A 19,316-nucleotide genomic window follows, 5' to 3' on the forward strand; every position below is an offset into this window, starting at 1 on the left:
GAAATCCTTCTATCCTTCCGGGTCCCAGGGCCTTTGAGATAGCTGTGAATGTACTTTGAGGAGTGAATGTAAAAACGTCATTTCCCATTTTTATTAATAGAGTAGTTTTCCGTGCCTTTGGAATCTGTGAAAGACAAAAATGGTTTCAGGGTTGTATATTTTTAATTTTTTCAAACCTGAGCCACCTGTAGAATACATGGTAATTCAAAACATCCAATAATCTGGTCAGTATGGCGTCTAGCTTGCCTGAGCATATCATCACAGATGTGAACACCACTGAAGTATTTTGAGATGGAAGATTAACTTCCATCTTCTTTTTATGTATTTTATGTATCCTGAGCTTTTTGGCAGGAGCCATGCCTGAGAGAGGGCCTTCCCAGGTGTCACTAGTGGTAAAGCACCTGCCTGCCAGTGCAGGAAATGTCAGCAATGCGGGGTTTGATCCCTGGGTTGGGAAGATCCCCTGGAGGAGCGCATGGCAACCCACTCCAGTGTTCTTGCCTGGAGAATCCCATGGACAGAGGAGCCTGGCGGGCTGCAGTGCATGGGCTTGCGCACAGTCAGACACTCCTGAAGCGCCTTTGCACACACAGCTGGCAGGGAGGACCAGTGCACCTTTGCTTTGCTTCACCTCTCTGTCCTCTCCCCTCTACTGGCCGCTAGATTACCAAGTTGAAGCAACAGCTGCAGAGGACAAAGCTGAGCCGCAGTGGGAAGGAGAAGGAGCGGGGCTCCCCACTCCAAGGGGACCGTGCTGTGCGGGGAGCACGAAGGGTATGTCTGTCCCCCAGCCCTCTCCCTGCTTATCCTCCGTGGTGGGCCCCCTAGCGTGGGCAGGTCCTCTGAGCCCTTGCTCACCGCAGGGCCCATGGCCGCGTGGGTGCCGGGGAAGTTCTGAGGCAGCATTGGAAAGGGCACATGCTGCATGTCTCTGTCATCCCCACCCCCTGAACACTTGAGGCTGCGGTGCAGACTCTAAAAGCACACCCTGGGCCTCTGCCTTATAGAGAAAGCCCCACTGAATTGGTAACTGTCCCCAAACTCTCCTTTACGCACTTGGTTCTGCTGTGTAGACAAGACTGTTACCCGCTGATCAGAACTAATACCTGGATGGTGTCTGGTAGGATTCAGTGATGGCCTTATCTGCCTCCTCCTCAGGCATCCCCTCCCAGCTTCCCCACAGGGTCCCCTGTCTTGAGACTCAGCCCCTGCCTGCACCGGAGCCTGGAAGGGCTCAACCAAGAGCTGGAGGAGGTGTTTGTGAAGGACCAGGGTGAAGAGGAGCTGCTGCGGGTGAGTGGGGGCCACACCCTGGGTGCACAGACAGTCGCATCTTGCTGAGTCTGGACACAGGGAGGTGGGACCTGTACTGTCTGAGGGTGCACAGGCTGTGCACCTGTCAACAAAGCAGTGTGGAGTTTATTAGACCCAAATGGACTTGACCACAAGAACAGCAGAGCTGGGTGGGTGCAGCTGGGAAGGCTTTGGGGCAGTGAGTAGAAAGACAAGGAGTAGGGGTTGGCAGAGAGGAGGGCCCCTAGCTGGGAGGAGCTGACTAGGCGTCACTCTTCAGCCAAAGCACCAGCTCAGTGCTCCTGCTGTCACTGTCACCATCACCACCACCCAGCTGTGCCTCCATTCAAGCAGCCTCGGTGCCTGAGTTACCGCTTCCCTTTCCTCCATTGCTACCTGGTCACACGGGTTCATCCTTCATGCCCAGCTGCCTTTGTGCAGCCTTCTCCCCCCCTCCACTCCCAGACGGATTATTTGCTCCCTTTTCTGCAGTCTCAGGCACATTTTTATACTGACACAGGAGAATTGAGGAATGCCAGTTGGGCAGTATTAATATAATTCTAATGGGCACACTCCTCAGTTTATGATTTACTTGCTGGTTGATTTTTAATGTGCATATATGTAGGATTTTACATACGCATACAGATTGGTGAGCTGTTGATACAAGTGCCCTTGAATGTTAAAAATGGGAGTGTGTGTTTAATGCATGATACTGCACTGCCCGTTTTTATTGCCGTGGCCTGACCGTGTCCTGCTGGCTTGCTCCTTTTCGTGCCCCCATGTGTATTCACCTTTGTGTTCCCAGAGCCTGACACACGGGAGGCCCCTGCCCTCGTGAGGCGTACAGCCTAGGGGAGCGACACATGGATGAAACCATAAAATTTGTGGTTATAACGTGCTGTCCATGAGGGAAAAGAACAAAGCACTCTGATGGGGCTGGTTGGGAAAGTCAGGGAAGTGAAGAAATGGTGTCACCATGTTGTGAAGAGAGGACAAGGACAATGGCAAGGGGAGGATCCTAAGGGTCCCTGCAGCCCTGATGGCCTGAGGGGACAGGCCTGAGGGTCCCCATCCCCATTCTTCCTCGGCAGATCCTTGAAATCCCTGACGGGCACCGCGCCCCAGCTCCCTCCCAGAGCGGCAGCTGTGATCACCCCCTCCTCCTCCTGGAGCCTGGAAACCTTGCCAGCTCTCCCTCCATGCCCCTGGCATCCCCCCAGCCTTCTGGCCAGACCAGCCGTGAGGAGCACCGGGGTGCAGCCGAGGAGCTGGCGTCCGTCCCCAGCGACAAAGGTAAGCTGGGGAGGCCGAGGCCGCATGGCCCGTGTCGAGTATGGGGTCACCTCTGTGCCCTTTCCCAACTCGTCACCTTCTGGCCGGGCACTTTTACTTACTAACCAACTAGAATATCTTCATTCTGTATGTTATAGTGATCCTTGATATAGATTCTGATTTATAATTTATATGAAGCTTCTGCACTTACAGTTTTATTTAATCCTCACTTGTAATCCAGAGAAGCAATCCCTCCCACCTCCATTTTTTGGCTGAGGTCCGGCTGTAATGGAGAACCCGTGAGCCCATCAAGTGTTCATTGTACCCATAACCAGGCACGTATCTCAGGACAGGTGTGAGTGCTATAAATAAAAGAATGACTCTTGCCCAGAGTCACACAGTCTGAGCCAGATCAAAACCCAAGCTTTCTCATCCAGGTCTCCACTTTGTGCTTCCTCCATGACTGGATCACCAGGTCCCTCTTTCCTGTATGGATGATCCTAACATTCTAACATGCAGGCACTGTTGCCTGCATCACCTGACTTGATCTCATAGCAACCCCATCAGGTAGGCCGGTCAAAGGCATGATCTGACAATACAGAGGTGAACAGAGCACAGAATAATAAACGTGAGATAAACACAGATAAAGTCAATATTTGAAACCTCAGCCAAGTACATTTGCTGTGTGGAAAATGAGAGGAATCTTATCCCACAAGTGGGGTGAGTAAAGATTGCTTGTCTGAGTCAGTAGAAGAGCTCTTCCTGGAAGAAGGGATAGATTTTCAAGAGCGTGGAAAGGAAGAAGCTGTGGTATGTTGGCAGGCAGGGCGGTGCAGTCTTGGAAGAAGGCAGAGAGACAGACGTTAGGATCCTTTTCAATCTGAGACTTGGAGTTCCAGTCGCAGTCTACCTCCGGGGCGTATGGAATTGGTATTAGACCAGACTTTCCCTCAATTCAACTGTATTTTTTTACCGTGTATAACAGAAGCTATAATTTTGTAAGCTGCCTCAAAGATGTTTCAAGGTAGAGTGTAGACAAACAACATGGATGGACATAACCACTGCCACCCACGGTGCCATGTCTCCCAGTCCCGCCCAGGAAAGCTGAGGCTTCCTTTGGTGCCGCTCAGCTCAGCCTTACTCTGTGTGCAGCTTCCTCTCCAGGCCACCCCACCTTCCTTGAAGATGGCAGCCCATCTCCAGTCCTTGCTTTTGCCGCCTCCCCTCGGCCCAATCACAGCTATGTCTTCAAACGGGAGCCCCCAGAAGGCTGTGAGAGAGTACGGGTGTTTGAAGAGGCCACGTGAGTACCTCAGCCAGTTGGTGGGGGTCTGGGCATGCGAGGGAGGGACAGAGATGTTGGCTGAGCCCTGTGGTGTCCCACCAGATAGGCCCCTCTTCAGGCTCGGACTCCCTCTTGTCAGGAGACACTGTCAGCCATAGACAATCAGTACTGCAGTTTTTCCATGATGAAACTTGTTGACATTACCTCCTCTGAGCACCTAAATCTTTGCTTATCATGATCTCCATAGAAACCTGCTCTCTGCCCACATGCCAGCCACAAGCGCAGCAGGAGCTGGAAAGGAAAGAGATCTGAAACTTAAACCCTTTGTTTCTTCTATTTTTTTTCCATCTCCAAGGAAGGTGTGAGAATTTGTTAGACCATCATGAGAGAGAGTGAGAACTTATTAGTAATTCTCTTCAGGCAGAGCTTAGACGTGCCTCACGCCCACCGGCGTGTCCAGGGGAGCCTAAACAGCTTTCATACGGCTTCTGAGTCAAATCTTCACCCTGCAGCTGCAGTGGTCCAAGTGTCATGAACTTCCTGACAGAAATTTCCAGTCTTTGCAAGTAAGGACTGTGGAATATTCCCAAACCAGCCTGGACAGTTCAGAAGTCATTCTTAAATTGATTTCTTTACTACAGTTCTCTCCCATTAGCAGAGAGAATCCAGAGCCAAAGCTTTCCTCATGCTCACGGCCCCACTTAGCAGGAGCTGGGAAGAGAGCTCATCACATTCCTGCTATCACTTGGGGATAAAGTTCCTTGGGGCCATTTCACAGTGGAAGCTATGGTTTCGACAGCAGTCAGGAAGTTCAGTTATGGTGTATGAGTGGAGATTTAGCTAGGACAGGGCTTGGGGGCTTGATGGCTCTATCTGTATCCCAGATAAGGGACAGGATGACCCTTGGTAGTAGGAGGAGGTACATACATAACCCAGAGGGAGTTATGGGGGAAACCATGGGCACTGGGGGTTTGCTCGCATCATCACTGTTGCCATTTCTCCTAGAATCCTCAGTCCTCTGGGGTGGGTGAGAGGGAAAAGGCCAGATCTTGTAGCTGAAGCAGACTCTGGACCCTGTCTCCTTCCCCAGTGCACAGTATAGTTGAGTAATTATAGCCTGGAATTGCATGTGACAATTAGGCTTCTGCTTGACTTTATTCTTTTGTAGGCTCTTAAGGCCAGAAAAGGGTTAAAGCCATCTCATCCAGATTCCTGCCCCTGTCTTAACTCTTTTAAGCGAGGTAGTGAGCCATCAGTTACTTTCTAAGATATCCTGCGACAGAAATTCTCAACTCATTGGTGTCTCTTCATTGTATGAACTTTCCTACTGGGAGGTTCTTCTGTTTAGTCGTTCTTCTTTCATATTTTCCTCTTCCTGGCTGCCTAGCTGGTAAGATGGCCTGGATTTCCCGGGGAGGGAATGAAGCTGTTCAGGGTCATGCTGGTTGTCATGCTCCTTGAGCGTTACTTGGTCTTCCCTCGGTCACCCTCCTCCCGTGTGCCTGCTTATGTCGAGGGCATGCCCTCTCCTGCCCATCCGCTACCTCTTCCTAAAGTGGGATTCTTGTAAGTCCTTCTCAGTCAGGGGACACCTTGCCACTGCGGAGTTCTGTGGGACCCCAGGCTTCCAAACACCCTCTGCACGTGGGCCCTCACTGCCTTCCACCTTTCCTCCCACCTCCCACGCTGGGCCAACATCTGCCCTCCTTCACATGCCTTGCTCTTCTTCCTGGGTTTGGAATGGTTAGAATTAAAATTAAATGGTACTACAATTAAAATGGTGATGAGTTTATCAAGCTGTGCACTGAGTGCATTTTTCTGTCTGTATATGTTATACTTCAAGAAAAAGTTAGGCGATGGGAAGCACTGGCACAGAGCTCGACTGTCTGCTCACCTGTTTGTGTTCTTGCCTGGAATCCTCACAACCAGCAGCTTCTTGGGGCTTCTTCACCCTTGAAGCGTGGCCAGACATTCTTTCGGGGGAAAGAACCTTTTTTTTAAATCATACGGATTCCTTACTCTAGAACTCTCTGACCTGACCTGTTTTAATCCTTCCATTTCCCCTACGTGATCGGCAGAGTAGGGAATTCTTTCCACGTTAGGTGAGGCAGGTTAGGCCAAGAGCACAAGGTAAGTTAGAACCTAGATCTCCTGATAAGGTCTAGCTGCTGTCCTTTCCTTTCAGCAAGGGTTTTTGAAAATCATACCTTTTAAATCTTTTCAATCTGCTCAAGAATTAGATTCTTGAGGCCAGGAGATTTCAATGAGGGGTAGTTTTCCTCTGAGGGGACATTTGGCAATGTCAAGAGGCATTTTCGGTTGTCACAACATGGGGTAGTCGTGCTCCTGGCATACAGTGGGTGGAGACCAGGGATGCTGTTAAACATCCCACGATGCACAGGATAGTTCCCCACAGGCAAGAGTTACCCAGCTCCAAATGCCAATAATGGGGAGGTTGAGCATCTTGGCTCTAGGCTATAAAGAGTCTAAGAAAGTCACTTTGCCTAGGATCTCTGCTTTCAGGCAAGAGGTCTGCCCCCAAAACACTGTTCGCTGATAAAAATCTCTCAAATTAATAGGCCTCTCAGTCTCTTCTTCTAGAATCACAGTCAGGAAGTTCTTCCTGTCTAGCTTTAATCCCTTCTGTTTTTAGCTAAAGTAGATTTCCGGTTGTTTAGCCCTGTTTCTAAAACGTGGAGAGCTGAGGGGCATACACACTCGTTGTTGCTCAGTAGCCTGTCGTTTTTTGGTCAAGCTCCCAACCTGTTGGAACAGAGACCCAGCTCCCCGGCACTGTGACGCCTCTCATCCCTTCTCACTGGCTATTTGTGTTTGTGTTTCTGTCTCCATCCTCCAGGTCCCCAGGTCCTGACCTGGCCTTCCTGACTTCCTGTCCTGACAAGAACAAAGTCCATTTCAACCCAACCGGCTCGGCCTTCTGCCCCGTCAGCTTGATGAAGCCCCTCTTCCCCAGCATGGGCTTCATCTTCCGTAACTGCCCCTCAAGCCCGGGATCCCCACTGCCCCCTGCCAGCTCCAGGCCACCGCCTCGGAAGGATCCAGAGGCCTCCAAGGCCTCCTCGCTGCCCTTTGAGCCGTGGCAGCGCACCCCACCATCAGAAGAGCCTGTGCTTTTCCAGAGCTCTCTGGTGGTCTGAGGGAGCTTTACCTCCACTTTCCCATGGAGACAGTGCCTTGGTGGCAGGACCCTCCCTAACGCCCCTGAGGCGGGGGATGAAGGAGCCCTTCCCTCTCGGCCTTCGAGCACTTTCGTTTATTGTGTCAAAGCCCTGGGTCCTCTTTCTGATGAACACTGGCCCCTTCAAATGTGAGGGGCCCTGCTTTGTCCACTAATAGCTGGGCAGCTCACAAGTCACACCTGTGTTCTTGCCACCTCTCTCCCTTGGTGGAAAACTCACCCAGAAGGTCTTGGGTCTCCCACACCTGGGTATGAGTCCAAAGGGCTGTGTACGGGACCCTTGTCTTTATCATGGAGTGAGCTGGCCATGGTTGAAGGAGAGGGGACACCACAGATTTCCCTCCCTCTCCTTCAGACATAGACAAGGAGATCCAAACACATACCCCCATCCTCTCAGTCCCATCCGCATGCCACCCTCTCACTGGAGGAGCTGACCAAAGCAGCCTGAAAGGGCCATGACACTTGACCAATCCAGCTGCTGGCAGAGGGGGAACCAGGCGTTTTCCCAAGTGGCATTTTCATCTCACTTTCACCCTAAGATTGTCTTAAGTAGCAGCCCAGCCTGCCCAGCCCCAGGTGGGTCATAGGGGAGAGGGAGAGCTGGCATTCCTCTGGGTGGCAAGTGGCGACTCTCCACCCTCCACCTGCCCCAGGACTGGGTTGGATTAGGAAAATGCCTATTTTTCTTGTATCGATGTAGAAACTCTATTTTCTCCCAAAGACACTATTTTTGCAGCTGTTTGAAGTTTGTATATTTTCCGTACTGCAGAGCTTACACAAAATTGAAGAAGAATGTTAATGTTCAAGTTTTATTATCCTGTGTTTAGAAGTTTTTTTTTTTTTGCAGATCTTGGTGTTAATAGACCAAATAAATAAGTATTCCCAGCAGCTTGAGTTTCTGTTAAATATTTTGGGGGTGAGGGAGCAGGATGGAGATTGAGGGTATCATTAATCACTTCATCCTTGTCTTCAAGAGGAGCCTTTACTTAACACATAATGTTGGGTGGATGGGTCCAAAGTCTGTGTCCTCAGGACAGCAGACTTGCCTTCTCTACATGGACATATAAACAGTGCAGCCAGAGAAGGGATGTCCTGAATGCAGTGGATGAGGAGTGAAGGAGTTAGTGGGGGAAGTCATCCTTTCTTGGGTGAGTCTGGAAAAACACCCTAACAGAGAGTGCATTTTACCTGGGAAATGAGGGTGACCAAGGGGAAACGGTTTGGCAATTTACAAGACAAGGGAATGGCATTCAGATTGAATCTCTGGGCACAGTTTTAGGGAAGCTTTAGCTCCTTCTGAGTGTTCTTTTCACATGAGTGAGCACCCACAACACAGATGGTAGAAGAAACTGTTCTGGTCCTTTTGCAGCCTATCAGCTTTATAGTGCCCCACCTGTAAGAGCCTTGTGGGGGAAATGAGAATAACCAACCCACCATTCTGTTAGTGATTTGCAATTTACAAAGCATTTTCACAAAAGACATTATCCCCATTGTTTGGGTAAAAAGTTGACTACCTTAAGGGCAGTCATAATAACTATAATTGCATCTATCTCAAAAAGCCTCAAAACAAACCAGGCTCTCCCAACTACCATGAATTAGCTAGGTAGGCAACAGATACACTGTAAAATGCTTTACATAAAAGGTCACTGAAATATCATAAACCATCTGATGTGATAAATCCCACTGTACTAATGAGGGAAGGACAAATGGGGGAGCTAGGATTGGGAACCAGATCATTTGATTCCAGTGCTCATTATTCTAACCAGGGTACTCTCCCAGTCATTATATTTCCATTAATTTCAACTGAGGAAACGACTCGGAGGTCAAATGAATTGTTTGAAGTGCCAGCTAGGAAAAAAGCAGAGCTGGGACTGGAACCCTAGCTCGGTGCCCTGGAATCGTCAGCTAATTCAGTAGAGGAAGACACTGGGCAAGAGAGTAAAAGTGTGGGGGTCCCCCTCCCCAATTAATATAAAGAAGACAGTTGGGGACAGACCCTACTTCTACTTCTTGCCCCTCCCCTGGAAGACGTTTGGCCTACCCCCAAAGTCTTAGTGAGTCAGGCCCAGAGGGATGGGTGTGGTGCTGCCCCGAGTTTCCTTCCTTTGCCTGAGGCTGTGCCAGAGGAGTAGGCTGCTGGAAGGGGAGAAGGAGCCTCTACCCAGAGAGCAGCCCAGAGTCCAGTGACTACCATGGGGCTTGAGGCTGGTAGTGGCAAGCCCTGGGGTTAGTCTGGCCTTAGCTCCTGGTGTCATCAGGTGGGGGCCCAATAAGGAGTTCATTAATGCAGGAGGGTTTGCTCCCTTGTTGGTGAGTTGTAAGACCCTGAAGAAAATCCACTTCAGCAAGCTTCCATTTACATCTCCAGATGTGAGGAAATAAGATCAGACTTGAGAACAAGTCATGACTAATAAATACCGTAAACTTGCACAGCACACTTTTACAGTTTATAAAACACTTTCACCAAGCTCAGCTCATTTGATCCTCAACAGTCAAGAGGTGACAAAGTGGCTATTACTAATTCCTATGGACTATATATATAGAGATTAGGAAAACTGTAGCTCGGCATTTAGGTGGCACGCACAGGTTACCCTGCCTTTGAGAGCTGAGACAAGAGCCCTGCCGCCCTTGGGAGCCTTGTGATGTGCTATAGGAGGAGGATGTGCTCCCCAAAGACAGGCCTTGAATGCTCTTCTGGTAGAGGGTAGAGTCGGGGACACTGGGGGCCCGCTAGGGGGCGCTAAGGTTACGTTGACAGTTTCCGGGAGTTAGGACCCAGCAGAAGCCTGACAGCCGACCGGGAAAAAGGCTATTCGATTTGCTCGGCCGGCGTACTCCTCCTTCCCACTCTCTTGTCTGTCTTTGCACAGAGTAGCCAATTGGTTACCTCCACATCATTATACGTCATCATTCCACGTCCGCGTATCGCCTAGGCCATCCCGTCGCGCTCCGGGTCGCGGCTGTCCTCGGAGTTGCCTGATCGGAAAGTCTCGAGGGCGAGGCGTTGCCCTCGATTCAGCTGGTTCCCCTGGCCATCAGGGACGAGGCCAAGGCCCCAGGGTGGGTCTCCTTTCCTTGGAAGCGGGTTCTGGGTTTTGAGGAGTTTTCCCCTTGGTGGTCCTGCGCTGGCAGTTCCAGCGGTGGCTGCTGGGGCCCTCCGCAGCGGCGGTCTCATGCAGCTCCTATGAGGCCCCTGTCGCCGGTCGGCGATGTCCGGCTGGACTTGTCACCGCCGCCGCTGCCGGCTGTGAGCGGGTCTCCGGTTGGGTCCTCCGGGCGTCTCATGGCCGCTAGCAGCTCCCTGGTGCCCGACCGGCTGCGTCTGCCGCTCTGCTTCCTGGGTGTCTTTGTCTGCTATTTCTACTATGGGATCCTGCAGGAAAAGATGTGAGCGGATCCCCAGGGTGGGAACGCAGACCACCCCCCCCCCCATCCCCCCGCCGCACCACCCCCCGCGCCCCGCCCGCTCAATCCTGCCTTGTCTCCCCAGCCTGTGGTCAGGTTCAGGTTCGCGGTCCTCCCGCCCCTAGCCCCAATGTTCCCTTTGGCCCCTTCTGCTCTCCCAGCATCCTGACCCCTTTGCTGCTAAACCTCCCAAGGGTTATACAAAACGCGAAAGTTGGTTCCTAGATTCTCTGGAGGTGGTTATTTTTCTTCCCTTAATTGATGTTTTTCCTGTTGGTTCTAAAGGACTGGGTTTTACAGACTTAGGTTTCCATGACCTGTGCTGGGCTGTCCTTGGAACTCCTATATTCTTGCAGATTGCTGATTACTTCACCCTCGGCCCTGCCCCGGTGTACGTCGTTTCACCAATTTTTCGTGTTTCATTCAGCTCCATCCTGTACGGATATGTGTACACAGACAGACACACACACACACAATTTTTCACGTTTCCTTCAGCACCATCCTGTACGGATATGTGTGTATACACACGCACAGAGTTTGTTTCATTCGGTTCTCTGATTAGCAGCCTGGAGTATCTAGTTTCTAGCTCCAATAAAATTGGCTCCTGTTGTAAATGTGCCCGGTGATCCTTACCAAACTTTCCCTAAGTCTAGGGAAGAAAAACAATTTCAAAGCGTTCAGTGGCTCTGGATTACTGGAGGACCCTGAGGGAAGTATATTAATTCGTCTCTTTCCCATGCATTTTATTCTTAGAACAAGAGGAAAGTATGGGGAGGGAGCCAAGCAGGAGACCTTCACTTTTGCCTTAACTTTGGTCTTCATCCAATGTGTGGTCAATGCTGTGTTTGCCAAGATCTGTGAGTACTTAGATAATAATCTGTTTTGTGTCCCCTTCCCTATGTATCCTAGGCATTAGGTCTAACTCTCAAGACCCTCAACCCCTTTAGTGCTAACAACAGCCTCTCTATTAGACTTATAAAATGAGTGGCTTTGGAAAAAGGTGGGATTCTGTTTCCTTAAACTAAATCAATTTCTCCGTCAGAAATGTGCAGAGAATGGATCTGTATTCCGGATCCCCATGAGAATATTTAAAACTTTTTCTTTGTCATTTTGGTTTTCCTTTTTGTGTCGGCTCTCTTTGTTCCCTGGGGGCTAGCAGCAGGGCTGACTAGTCCCTTGATCTGAATGAACATCCACCCCCCGCCCCCCACCACTCCCCTGCATGAGGTCTTGTGTTAGGTTTAGATGGGGTTGGAGAGTTGGAGAATCTTCAGAGATTTCCCAATCTAAGAGGACAGAAATAGTTCTAAGTGCTTCTCATCTTATTTGACAGATAAATTCCTTTCATGTGGCTTTGACTTTTGCTCAGTGGTCCATCCTAGGCCCACCAACTTTCTCTTGTGTGTTTCTTTCTTTTGTCTTCTCCCAGTGATCCAGTTTTTTGACACTGCCAGAGTGGATCGTACTCGGAGCTGGCTCTATGCTGCGTGTTCTGTCTCCTATCTGGGTGCTATGGTCTCCAGCAACTCAGCACTACAGTTTGTCAACTACCCAACTCAGGTGAAACCTCAGGGTGGGGTGAGGGTTGGCTCAGAAGTTCAAAAGGATGAAAGATTCTTCCCTCAGGTCTATGACTTAAATAAAAGGAGAATGTGTCTGGGAAATTAAGAGTGTGAAGAACCACAGATCTGAAATTTAGTGATAGTGGGTGGGCTGTGATAGAGCCGTTTTCTGAGGCTACAGTCTCTGGCGCAGGCCCCACGCTAACTAACTCATCTTATGTAGCACCTAGTTCAGTACCTGGCATGTCAAAGACGCTCAGAAATTATTTTTGCTCAATTTAATTTCAGGTCCTTGGTAAATCCTGCAAGCCCATCCCAGGTAAGCAGAAGAAGATGGTCACTGTCATCCATCCTGTCTTCCTGTAGTGAGCTTGATCCTCCTCTGCTAGGGCTCTATTCCTCTGAGCTTTGTCATCTCACCATTGCTATCTCTAGGGACCTCCCTGCATCCCTTCCTCCTGCCCATCCTGTCATCTGTATCACTTCCTGTTGTGTTGGGTGTTCATTAGCTGGTAATCCTCACTGTGAGCTAGAAGCTGATCTCATCTGCTTCACATGGTCAGTCGTTTTGGTGGCCTACATTGTATTAGATACCCTAAATCCCATTTGATCATCAGTTTCCTTATTCTCAATTTCTCATTCTTCCCTACTGCCCCACCTTTGCCAGGTTCCTTCCTGGAGCCTTTGTTCTCTACGTTTCTCTGCTTTATATTCTTCGTTCAATCTTGTTGCACAGTCATCTCTACGTAGGTGCTAGTCTTGCACTCTCCTCTTTTTGTCCTCTGTCAGCTCTCCTTCTCAGACATTCTTTTTTCCCCACGAGTCTTTGGCTCCTAGGAGATTATTGGTCTCAACAGTGCCTATGGGTGCCTGAATTTTCCACCCTGTTTCTTCTCTGTAGTCATGCTCCTTGGAGTGACCCTCTTGAAGAAGAAGTACCCAATGGCCAAGTACCTGTGTGTGTTGCTAATTGTGGCTGGAGTGGCCCTTTTCATGTACAAACCCAAAAAAGTAGTCGGGATAGAAGAACACACAATTGGCTATGGAGAGCTGCTCCTGGTATGTAATCCTGTTGGGAAAGGAAGCCTTTTCCAGTAACCTTAACAGGAATATCCACCCCCTGCACATACAGAAGGCCAGTTATATGTTTTGAGAGAGATAAGTGATGTTTCCTGCCCCCCGTTTCTGGTCTTTGTCTCTTGCTGCAGCGTCCTTGGCTCTGCTGAGGCTGTAGTGGGGAGCCTAGAATATTTCACAGCAGTTCAGCTCTCCTTCTGGAGAAGAGATAACTCTGAGGCCTGTGTCTAAATGCTGCTGTGAGGTCCCTGAGACCTGAGAGTAAAGAGGAAAGGAGCAGTGTGTCTCTCATTGGCTTTCCGAGAAACCTGGAAGCCAGAGTTTAAAATGATAGTATATAGCCAGCTAAGCCAACCATGCTCTTTTCCCCATGGGGGCCCAGTGTGCAGTGGCTGCAAACAGCAGCCTCCCTGGTAGTGTATGCAGCCTGTTGCCTGTACAGATTGCCCTAAGGGACCTTGGAGATAACTCTGGCCAGTGGACATTCATGACTGGCATGCTGTCCCCAATCTAGGCTCCAGACAGATATGCGTGGTGCCTTTGGAAAGCCTAGGGCACAGTGGCCAGAGTCCACTTTGGCCAAGTTATAATGTCTATTCACACCAAGCTGCAGAACAAGGGGCATATGATTGAGGCCCTCCACAGGGCCAAGTTCAAGTTCCTGGCCACCAGAAGATCCACATCGCCAAGAAGTAGGGATTTACTAAGTTTCACGCAGATGAATTTGAAACCGTGGTGGCAGAAAAGCAGCTCCTCCCACATGGCTGTAGGGTCAAATACACCCCTAATCGTGGTCCTCTGGACAAAGGGCCCTGCGCTCATGAGGGCTCTGTCCCCTCCTTCCTCCTGCCCACCAATAACTCCTACTTCCTGTCAAAAAATAATAATACTATAGTAGCTATTGCCTACTAGGTATTAGGTACTGTTCCAAGGGTTCTACATGAAAATTAGTTAATTTTTACATTAACTTCATAACTTAGTATTAATCGCCATTTTACAGATGAAGAAAATGAGGCAAAGACAAGTTAAATCGTTTGCCCATGGCCACATGGCTGTTAATTGGCAGAGTTAATGGCTAACATGGGCTTCCCAGGTGGCGCTAGGGGTAAAGAATCCGCCTGCCAATGCAGGTTAGACCTCACAGACACAGGTTCAATCCCTGGGTTGGAAAGATCCCCTGGAGTAGGAAATGGCAACCCACTCCAGTATTCTTGCCTGGGAAATCCCATGGACAAAGGAGCCTGGCGGGCTACAGTCCATGGGGTCCCAAGGAGTTGGATATTACTGAACAAATTATGTCCAATATTGCCCTGGATTCCAATCCGACAATGTGACCACAGAATCCAATCTCTGGAGCACTGAACTCCCAAGCCAGGAGGCTAACATTCTGGGATTAGATTTCCTCTCTCCACCTTTAGTGGAAGAATGTGTGTGGCTCACCATGGCCTATTCTAGGCCCCTGCATGCCAGGCTTCACGGCATTGAGTTGAGAAGTGTTAGGCTTCCTGCCCTGCTCTGATCACGTTACATCTGTGTGGCTCAGATCACCTGTCCTTCCGGTGCTGGGGGCAGGAGGGAGCCCATGTGGTTTCTTGTCATCCTCTGCCTGTGGGCAAATGGCAGCATTTTGTTCTGAGGACTCTGTCTTTAGGCTGCGGCTTTCTGAGGGATCTCAGAAAAGTGAGAGGTCTGTTTCCTGAGTTAGGGAGGGCCCCAGTGGCCTTCTCACTGCAGCCTGTACTCTTTCTTTCCCAGCTCTTGTCTCTAACCCTCGATGGACTGACCGGTGTTTCCCAGGACCACATGCGAGCTCACTACCAAACAGGCTCCAACCACATGATGCTGAACATCAACCTTTGGTCGACACTGCTGCTGGGAGCTGGTAAGGAGTGGTTCTGCTATTCTTCCCATGTATCAGCAGAGGGCAGACTGCCTTCATCCACTTAATCTCTAGCTCTGGTGCCAGCTGTGCTCTTTGCCCAGGCCAAAGGTCAGCCTCAGTTCTCAGATGCCTTATTGTCCAAGCCCTTGAGAAGCCGTCTTAGAGAAACTTGCACCAGTCAGCTCTGCCTGCTGCTTGTACTGGCACAATCAGGAGTAGATCTGTGTCAGGTGTCATGGGAAGACGCACAGTAGCAAAACGCAGGGGTGCCCTGGGAACTCACCCTTCTCTGAGGTAGATGAGACATTAGTCTGTGGTGAATACTGAAGATTGTTCAAACATGGATGTGTTTGCTTTTAAATCAGTGCTTTCTAACTTTTTTTTCAAATCTGGGCACACACAGGGAGTATTTTTCATACAACACACTAGGGTTAACAGAGGAGGCTGTGGATGGCTGGAATTGACCAGTGCTTGGGGCTGCCTTGAGCTGGGGATGTGTGGATCAATATCTTCACAGCATCTGAGGTTCGCTTCTTTCTGTCACTTTGACAGAAGTAACTCATTAACTTTTAAGTATTTCCCAGAAGAGTCTTTAGTTTCTCTATTCAGAAAAATAGGAGATGCTTGATGGGACAATACAAACTCACGCCATACATTTCCCCTTGCCCTACCCCCCTTCAGAGTGCTTCGCAGGGCTCTGCAGGTGTGTGCGTGAGTGTGGCCACACAGGGTGCACCGTTCATCTTTGGGTGCTTTTTCCTAGGAATCCTGTTCACCGGGGAGCTCTGGGAGTTCTTGAGCTTTGCCGAAAGGTACCCTACCATCGTCTATAACATCCTCCTCTTTGGCCTGACTAGTGCCCTGGGCCAGGTGAGTGCCTTGATGGGTGATGGCTTGGCTTCCCCAAGAGAGACTGGCCTGGCTGGGAGAAGAGGGTGGCAAGATCAGCTGTGATGTCCTGTTACAGACTTTCCTTGGTAGAGACTCAGGAACCAGCCTGACTTTGTCTTTCTGTCTTTCTCTAGAGCTTCATCTTCATGACAGTTGTGTATTTCGGTCCCCTGACCTGCTCCATCATCACCACAACTCGAAAGTTCTTCACCATTTTGGCCTCTGTGATCCTCTTCGCCAACCCCATCAGCCCCATGCAGTGGGTGGGCACCGTGCTGGTGTTCTTGGGTAAGTTACATCCAGAGCATGCAGCTCTGGGCCATACAAAGGGACTTTATTTTTTTTTTCCCTTAATACTTGTATATTTTTTTAAATGTGTTATTTTAGAGCAGACTTTTTTTAAAAAAGAAGAGGAAGCATTACCTGTAATCCAGCCTTCCTAAGGAACATTTCATTTGAATGATTTCTTTCCAATGATTCTTTTTTCCCCAGATACTGAGCAGGGTAAAATTATTATACTTATTCCCTACTAATTGGCACTGCTGTGGATGAGCTGAGAGAACTAGAAGTTTGACTCTTAAATTTCATTCAGTCTTGCTGTGGTTTTTTCTTTGGCTGCACCATGGAGCACACAGGATCTTAGTTCCCCCACCAGGGATCGAACCCGTGCTCCCTGTAGTGGAAGCAAGGAGTCTTAACCACTGGACTGCCGGGAAAATCCCTGCTGTATTTTATATACACATGTAATTTATCAGTATCTTGGTGATTTTTTTCATTTGATACTAATCTCTTTTCTCTGAGGAGATTTTATAAAACTGATGTTTGAAAATTATAGTTTTATTTAAAGCTCCAATTTTGGAGACCAAGGCACACCCCACTTCCCATCCTCAAATAATTTGTAGACTTCATTTCTCCCCATAAAGTTAAGCCCATGTTCTCTCTTTCCATAGGTCTCGGTCTTGATGCCAAGTTTGGGAAGGGAGCCAAGAAGACATCCCACTAGGAAGAGAGAGACTACCTCCACTCCAAGAATATTTAAGTTATTTTCTCCAACAGTGACATCTCTTGGGAAAACGGACACAATAGAGATAAAGGACTAGTGTCAGTCTGGGTTTTTTGTTTTTGTTGTTGTTGTTATTTTTTAAAGAAGCAAAATCACATATTCTAAAAAAAGCATTTGGATTTTAACAAGACAGTTGGCCATTTCTGTTCTTGACGACCAGGAGCACAGTCTCACACAAAACAAGAGGGAAAGAGAAGAGGCAGAGCTTGGTGTTCATGACCCAATCTGCTCCCACGTGGGTGTGGTTAACGTGGCTGGGTGGCTGGTTCCCCCAAGAACTGTTGCGCTTATGGCCTCTATTCCCACAGGCGAAGGTCTAAATACGCTAGAACAGGTAGGTGTCTGTGAGAGCTAGAGAATGTAAAAAGCACTTTATCTCTTAAAGCTCTGATGGGCAAATATTTCTTAAAAAACTGCAGATATATTCTCTCCTCAAGAAACTTCTCTTGAGGTTGAGATGAAACGAGCCCAGAGCCTCAGAGTCTGCTGCGTTTTGACATTTCCCCATTTCCTCCCCTTCAACCAAAGCTCAACCAAAACGAGAGCAGAGACCCAGTGTGCATGTCGTGAACAGCTTTGGAAGGTCTGCCTCCCTCCTTCTACCTCCGTGTCTGTTCTCAGTCATCTCGGTCCCCTCCTGGGGAGGCTGGGTTAATCCTCCCTTGTCCTCTTCAGCTGCTAAAGCCTTGCAGGCCTCTGCCATCCTGGCGGTGCCCTGGTATTCCCATGCCAGCTCCTGCCTGTTGAAAGGGATGCTGGCGGAAGGCACAGTGGCTGAGTCCTGGCATAGAGCTGCTGTTGAGTTTTCTGGGTGGCAGTGGGGGGAGAAGGCGGAGCATGGAGCAGAGCCACCTGCCCACTGCTGCCTTCGGAGTTGGAAATCGCTATCCTCCGTGGACCAAACTTTACACATGAAAGTGCATTTCCACCAGCTGCAACTTTCACTCCATCTGTTCAGCAGCCCCAGCCCCTTGGCTCTCCAGATGGGCGCCCAGCCTCCTTCCTGCGCTGCTGCCTTCCCACCCCCTGCACCCAGCCTTTCAAGCCTGGCTCAGTTGCACTCGTCTCTCTCTCTTGGGGCCCTGGGTGTCACTGCAGCTCTGCCCTGAAAGGCCCCCTCTCATTTTGAACTCCTTGAGAAGAGAGGTTTTAAATGCATCTGGCTGAACTTCCTTCTTTTCTCCACCCCTTTCTTTTCTCTGTTTCTCATCCTGAAAGTCGCATCAATTAGCTCCTTACCTACTGGACTGATAGTTCTTCCAAACTCTATTCTGTGGATTAGTTAGGCAGTGAGAGCATGTTACCAGGGCCAGGGGCCTATTTAGCAGTCCTTACCTGGGCCTGGTGTTTCTTTGTTTTGGGTTTTTTAAAAATAATTGTTTGTTTATTTGTCTGTGCTGGATCTTAGCAGTGGCACGCAGGATCTTTAGTTGCAGCATGTGGGATATAGTTCCCTGACCAGGAATCAAACCCAGGACCTCTGCGTTGGGAGCATGGAGTCTTAGCCATTGAACCACCAGGGAAGTCCCTGGGCCTGGTGTTTTAACAAGAGACATTTTCCCAGTTATCAGGCCAGTCCCCTCCACCTCTACCCTCTGCCTTACCCAACCAGGGGTCTCAGGCGCACCTCATACTAGTCACCAAGAGAAGGAAGGATTTCCAACAGCTCAGCATGGCTCTCACCTGATACTAGAGCAAGGCTGTCCTATCCTCGGAGAGCCAGGAGCCCAGTTCTGGTATATTCATTCGGTTCTTTGCCTGTTCTTCTAATCCTTCTGTATGCCACATCCTATGGACATGCTGGGAGTTCAAAGTTGACTAGGATCAGTACTTACCCTCTAGGGTCTAACAGGGAGTCGGGTAGATAAACCATTGCATCTCAGAAATGCAGAGCTAACAACAAAGGTGTCTGGGCAAGGTGAGGCTTGAGCTGGGTAGAGTGTGGGAAGATGAAAGGAAGTGAAAAAGGAGGTTTGGCTCTACTGCCAATTGGGAAATACGGTTTTAAACTGCCTGGCTTCTCCCCATGCTCCTGCTCCTTTTTGTCTTACAAACTTTTAATTTTATATTGGGGTATAGCCACTCAGCCACACATGTATCCAGTTTCCCCCAAACCCCCCTCCCATCCAGGCTGTTAGCAGAATTCCATGAGCTATACAATAACATTAGTAGCGTTCCATGTTCTATACAATAGGTCATTGTTTATCCATTTTAAATACAGTGCTGTGTATATGCACTCCCTGTCTTTCAAACTCCCTGTCTTCCCCCCCATGCTCCTTCTAATCAGCTCAAGTGAGAGCACAGGAGCAGGTGAGTGGCTCTGCAGTGAGGCATCATTTCAGCTCAACTGGAAGATATTTTAAAATGTTGTGTAAGCTGCCAGCTTG

At 49.3% G+C, this 19,316-nt stretch overlaps 2 protein-coding genes and 1 non-coding gene across 5 annotated transcripts in view; all 3 read left to right on the forward strand.

Annotated features, from left to right (window-relative positions):
• FAM117A (family with sequence similarity 117 member A) overlaps positions 1 to 7,937 on the forward strand; it is a 52,771-nt gene extending 44,834 nt beyond the window's left edge. For all 3 annotated transcript variants that reach the window (XM_061391431.1, XM_061391430.1, XM_061391432.1), the window contains exons 4-8: positions 664 to 774; positions 1,159 to 1,293; positions 2,385 to 2,586; positions 3,718 to 3,868; positions 6,708 to 7,937. In XM_061391431.1, the coding sequence (XP_061247415.1) occupies positions 2,493 to 2,586; positions 3,718 to 3,868; positions 6,708 to 7,008 (546 nt within the window). In that variant the 5' untranslated portion in view covers positions 664 to 774; positions 1,159 to 1,293; positions 2,385 to 2,492 and the 3' untranslated portion in view covers positions 7,009 to 7,937. The remainder of the gene's footprint in view (positions 1 to 663; positions 775 to 1,158; positions 1,294 to 2,384; positions 2,587 to 3,717; positions 3,869 to 6,707) is intronic.
• Positions 7,938 to 9,986: 2,049 nt separating this feature from the next.
• Positions 9,987 to 17,059, forward strand: SLC35B1 (solute carrier family 35 member B1). The gene is made up of 9 exons (XM_061391433.1): positions 9,987 to 10,436; positions 11,208 to 11,311; positions 11,884 to 12,014; positions 12,305 to 12,335; positions 12,918 to 13,075; positions 14,849 to 14,975; positions 15,739 to 15,845; positions 16,001 to 16,154; positions 16,817 to 17,059. Exons 1-9 carry the CDS (start codon positions 10,234 to 10,236, stop codon positions 16,867 to 16,869), a joined length of 1,068 nt encoding a protein of 355 aa, XP_061247417.1. The 5' UTR covers positions 9,987 to 10,233; the 3' UTR covers positions 16,870 to 17,059.
• Positions 13,429 to 13,563, forward strand: LOC133233117 (small nucleolar RNA SNORA70). The gene has a single exon (XR_009731595.1). It is a non-coding gene; the product is annotated as a small nucleolar RNA SNORA70 (small nucleolar RNA).
• Positions 17,060 to 19,316: the final 2,257 nt, after the last annotated feature.

Source organism: Bos javanicus, chromosome 19 (assembly GCF_032452875.1).
Source record: "Bos javanicus breed banteng chromosome 19, ARS-OSU_banteng_1.0, whole genome shotgun sequence".
Lineage (NCBI taxonomy): Eukaryota > Metazoa > Chordata > Mammalia > Artiodactyla > Bovidae > Bos > Bos javanicus.

Bases quoted from the DNA above. Each gene is read 5' to 3' on its own strand.
- SLC35B1 (XM_061391433.1), top strand. From the start codon at position 10,234: ATGAGGCCCCTGTCGCCGGTCGGCGATGTCCGGCTGGACTTGTCACCG. The intron at 10,437-11,207 runs GTGAGCGGATCC...TTTTATTCTTAG, and splicing joins GGGATCCTGCAGGAAAAGAT to AACAAGAGGAAAGTATGGGG. The intron at 11,312-11,883 runs GTGAGTACTTAG...GTCTTCTCCCAG, and splicing joins TGCTGTGTTTGCCAAGATCT to TGATCCAGTTTTTTGACACT.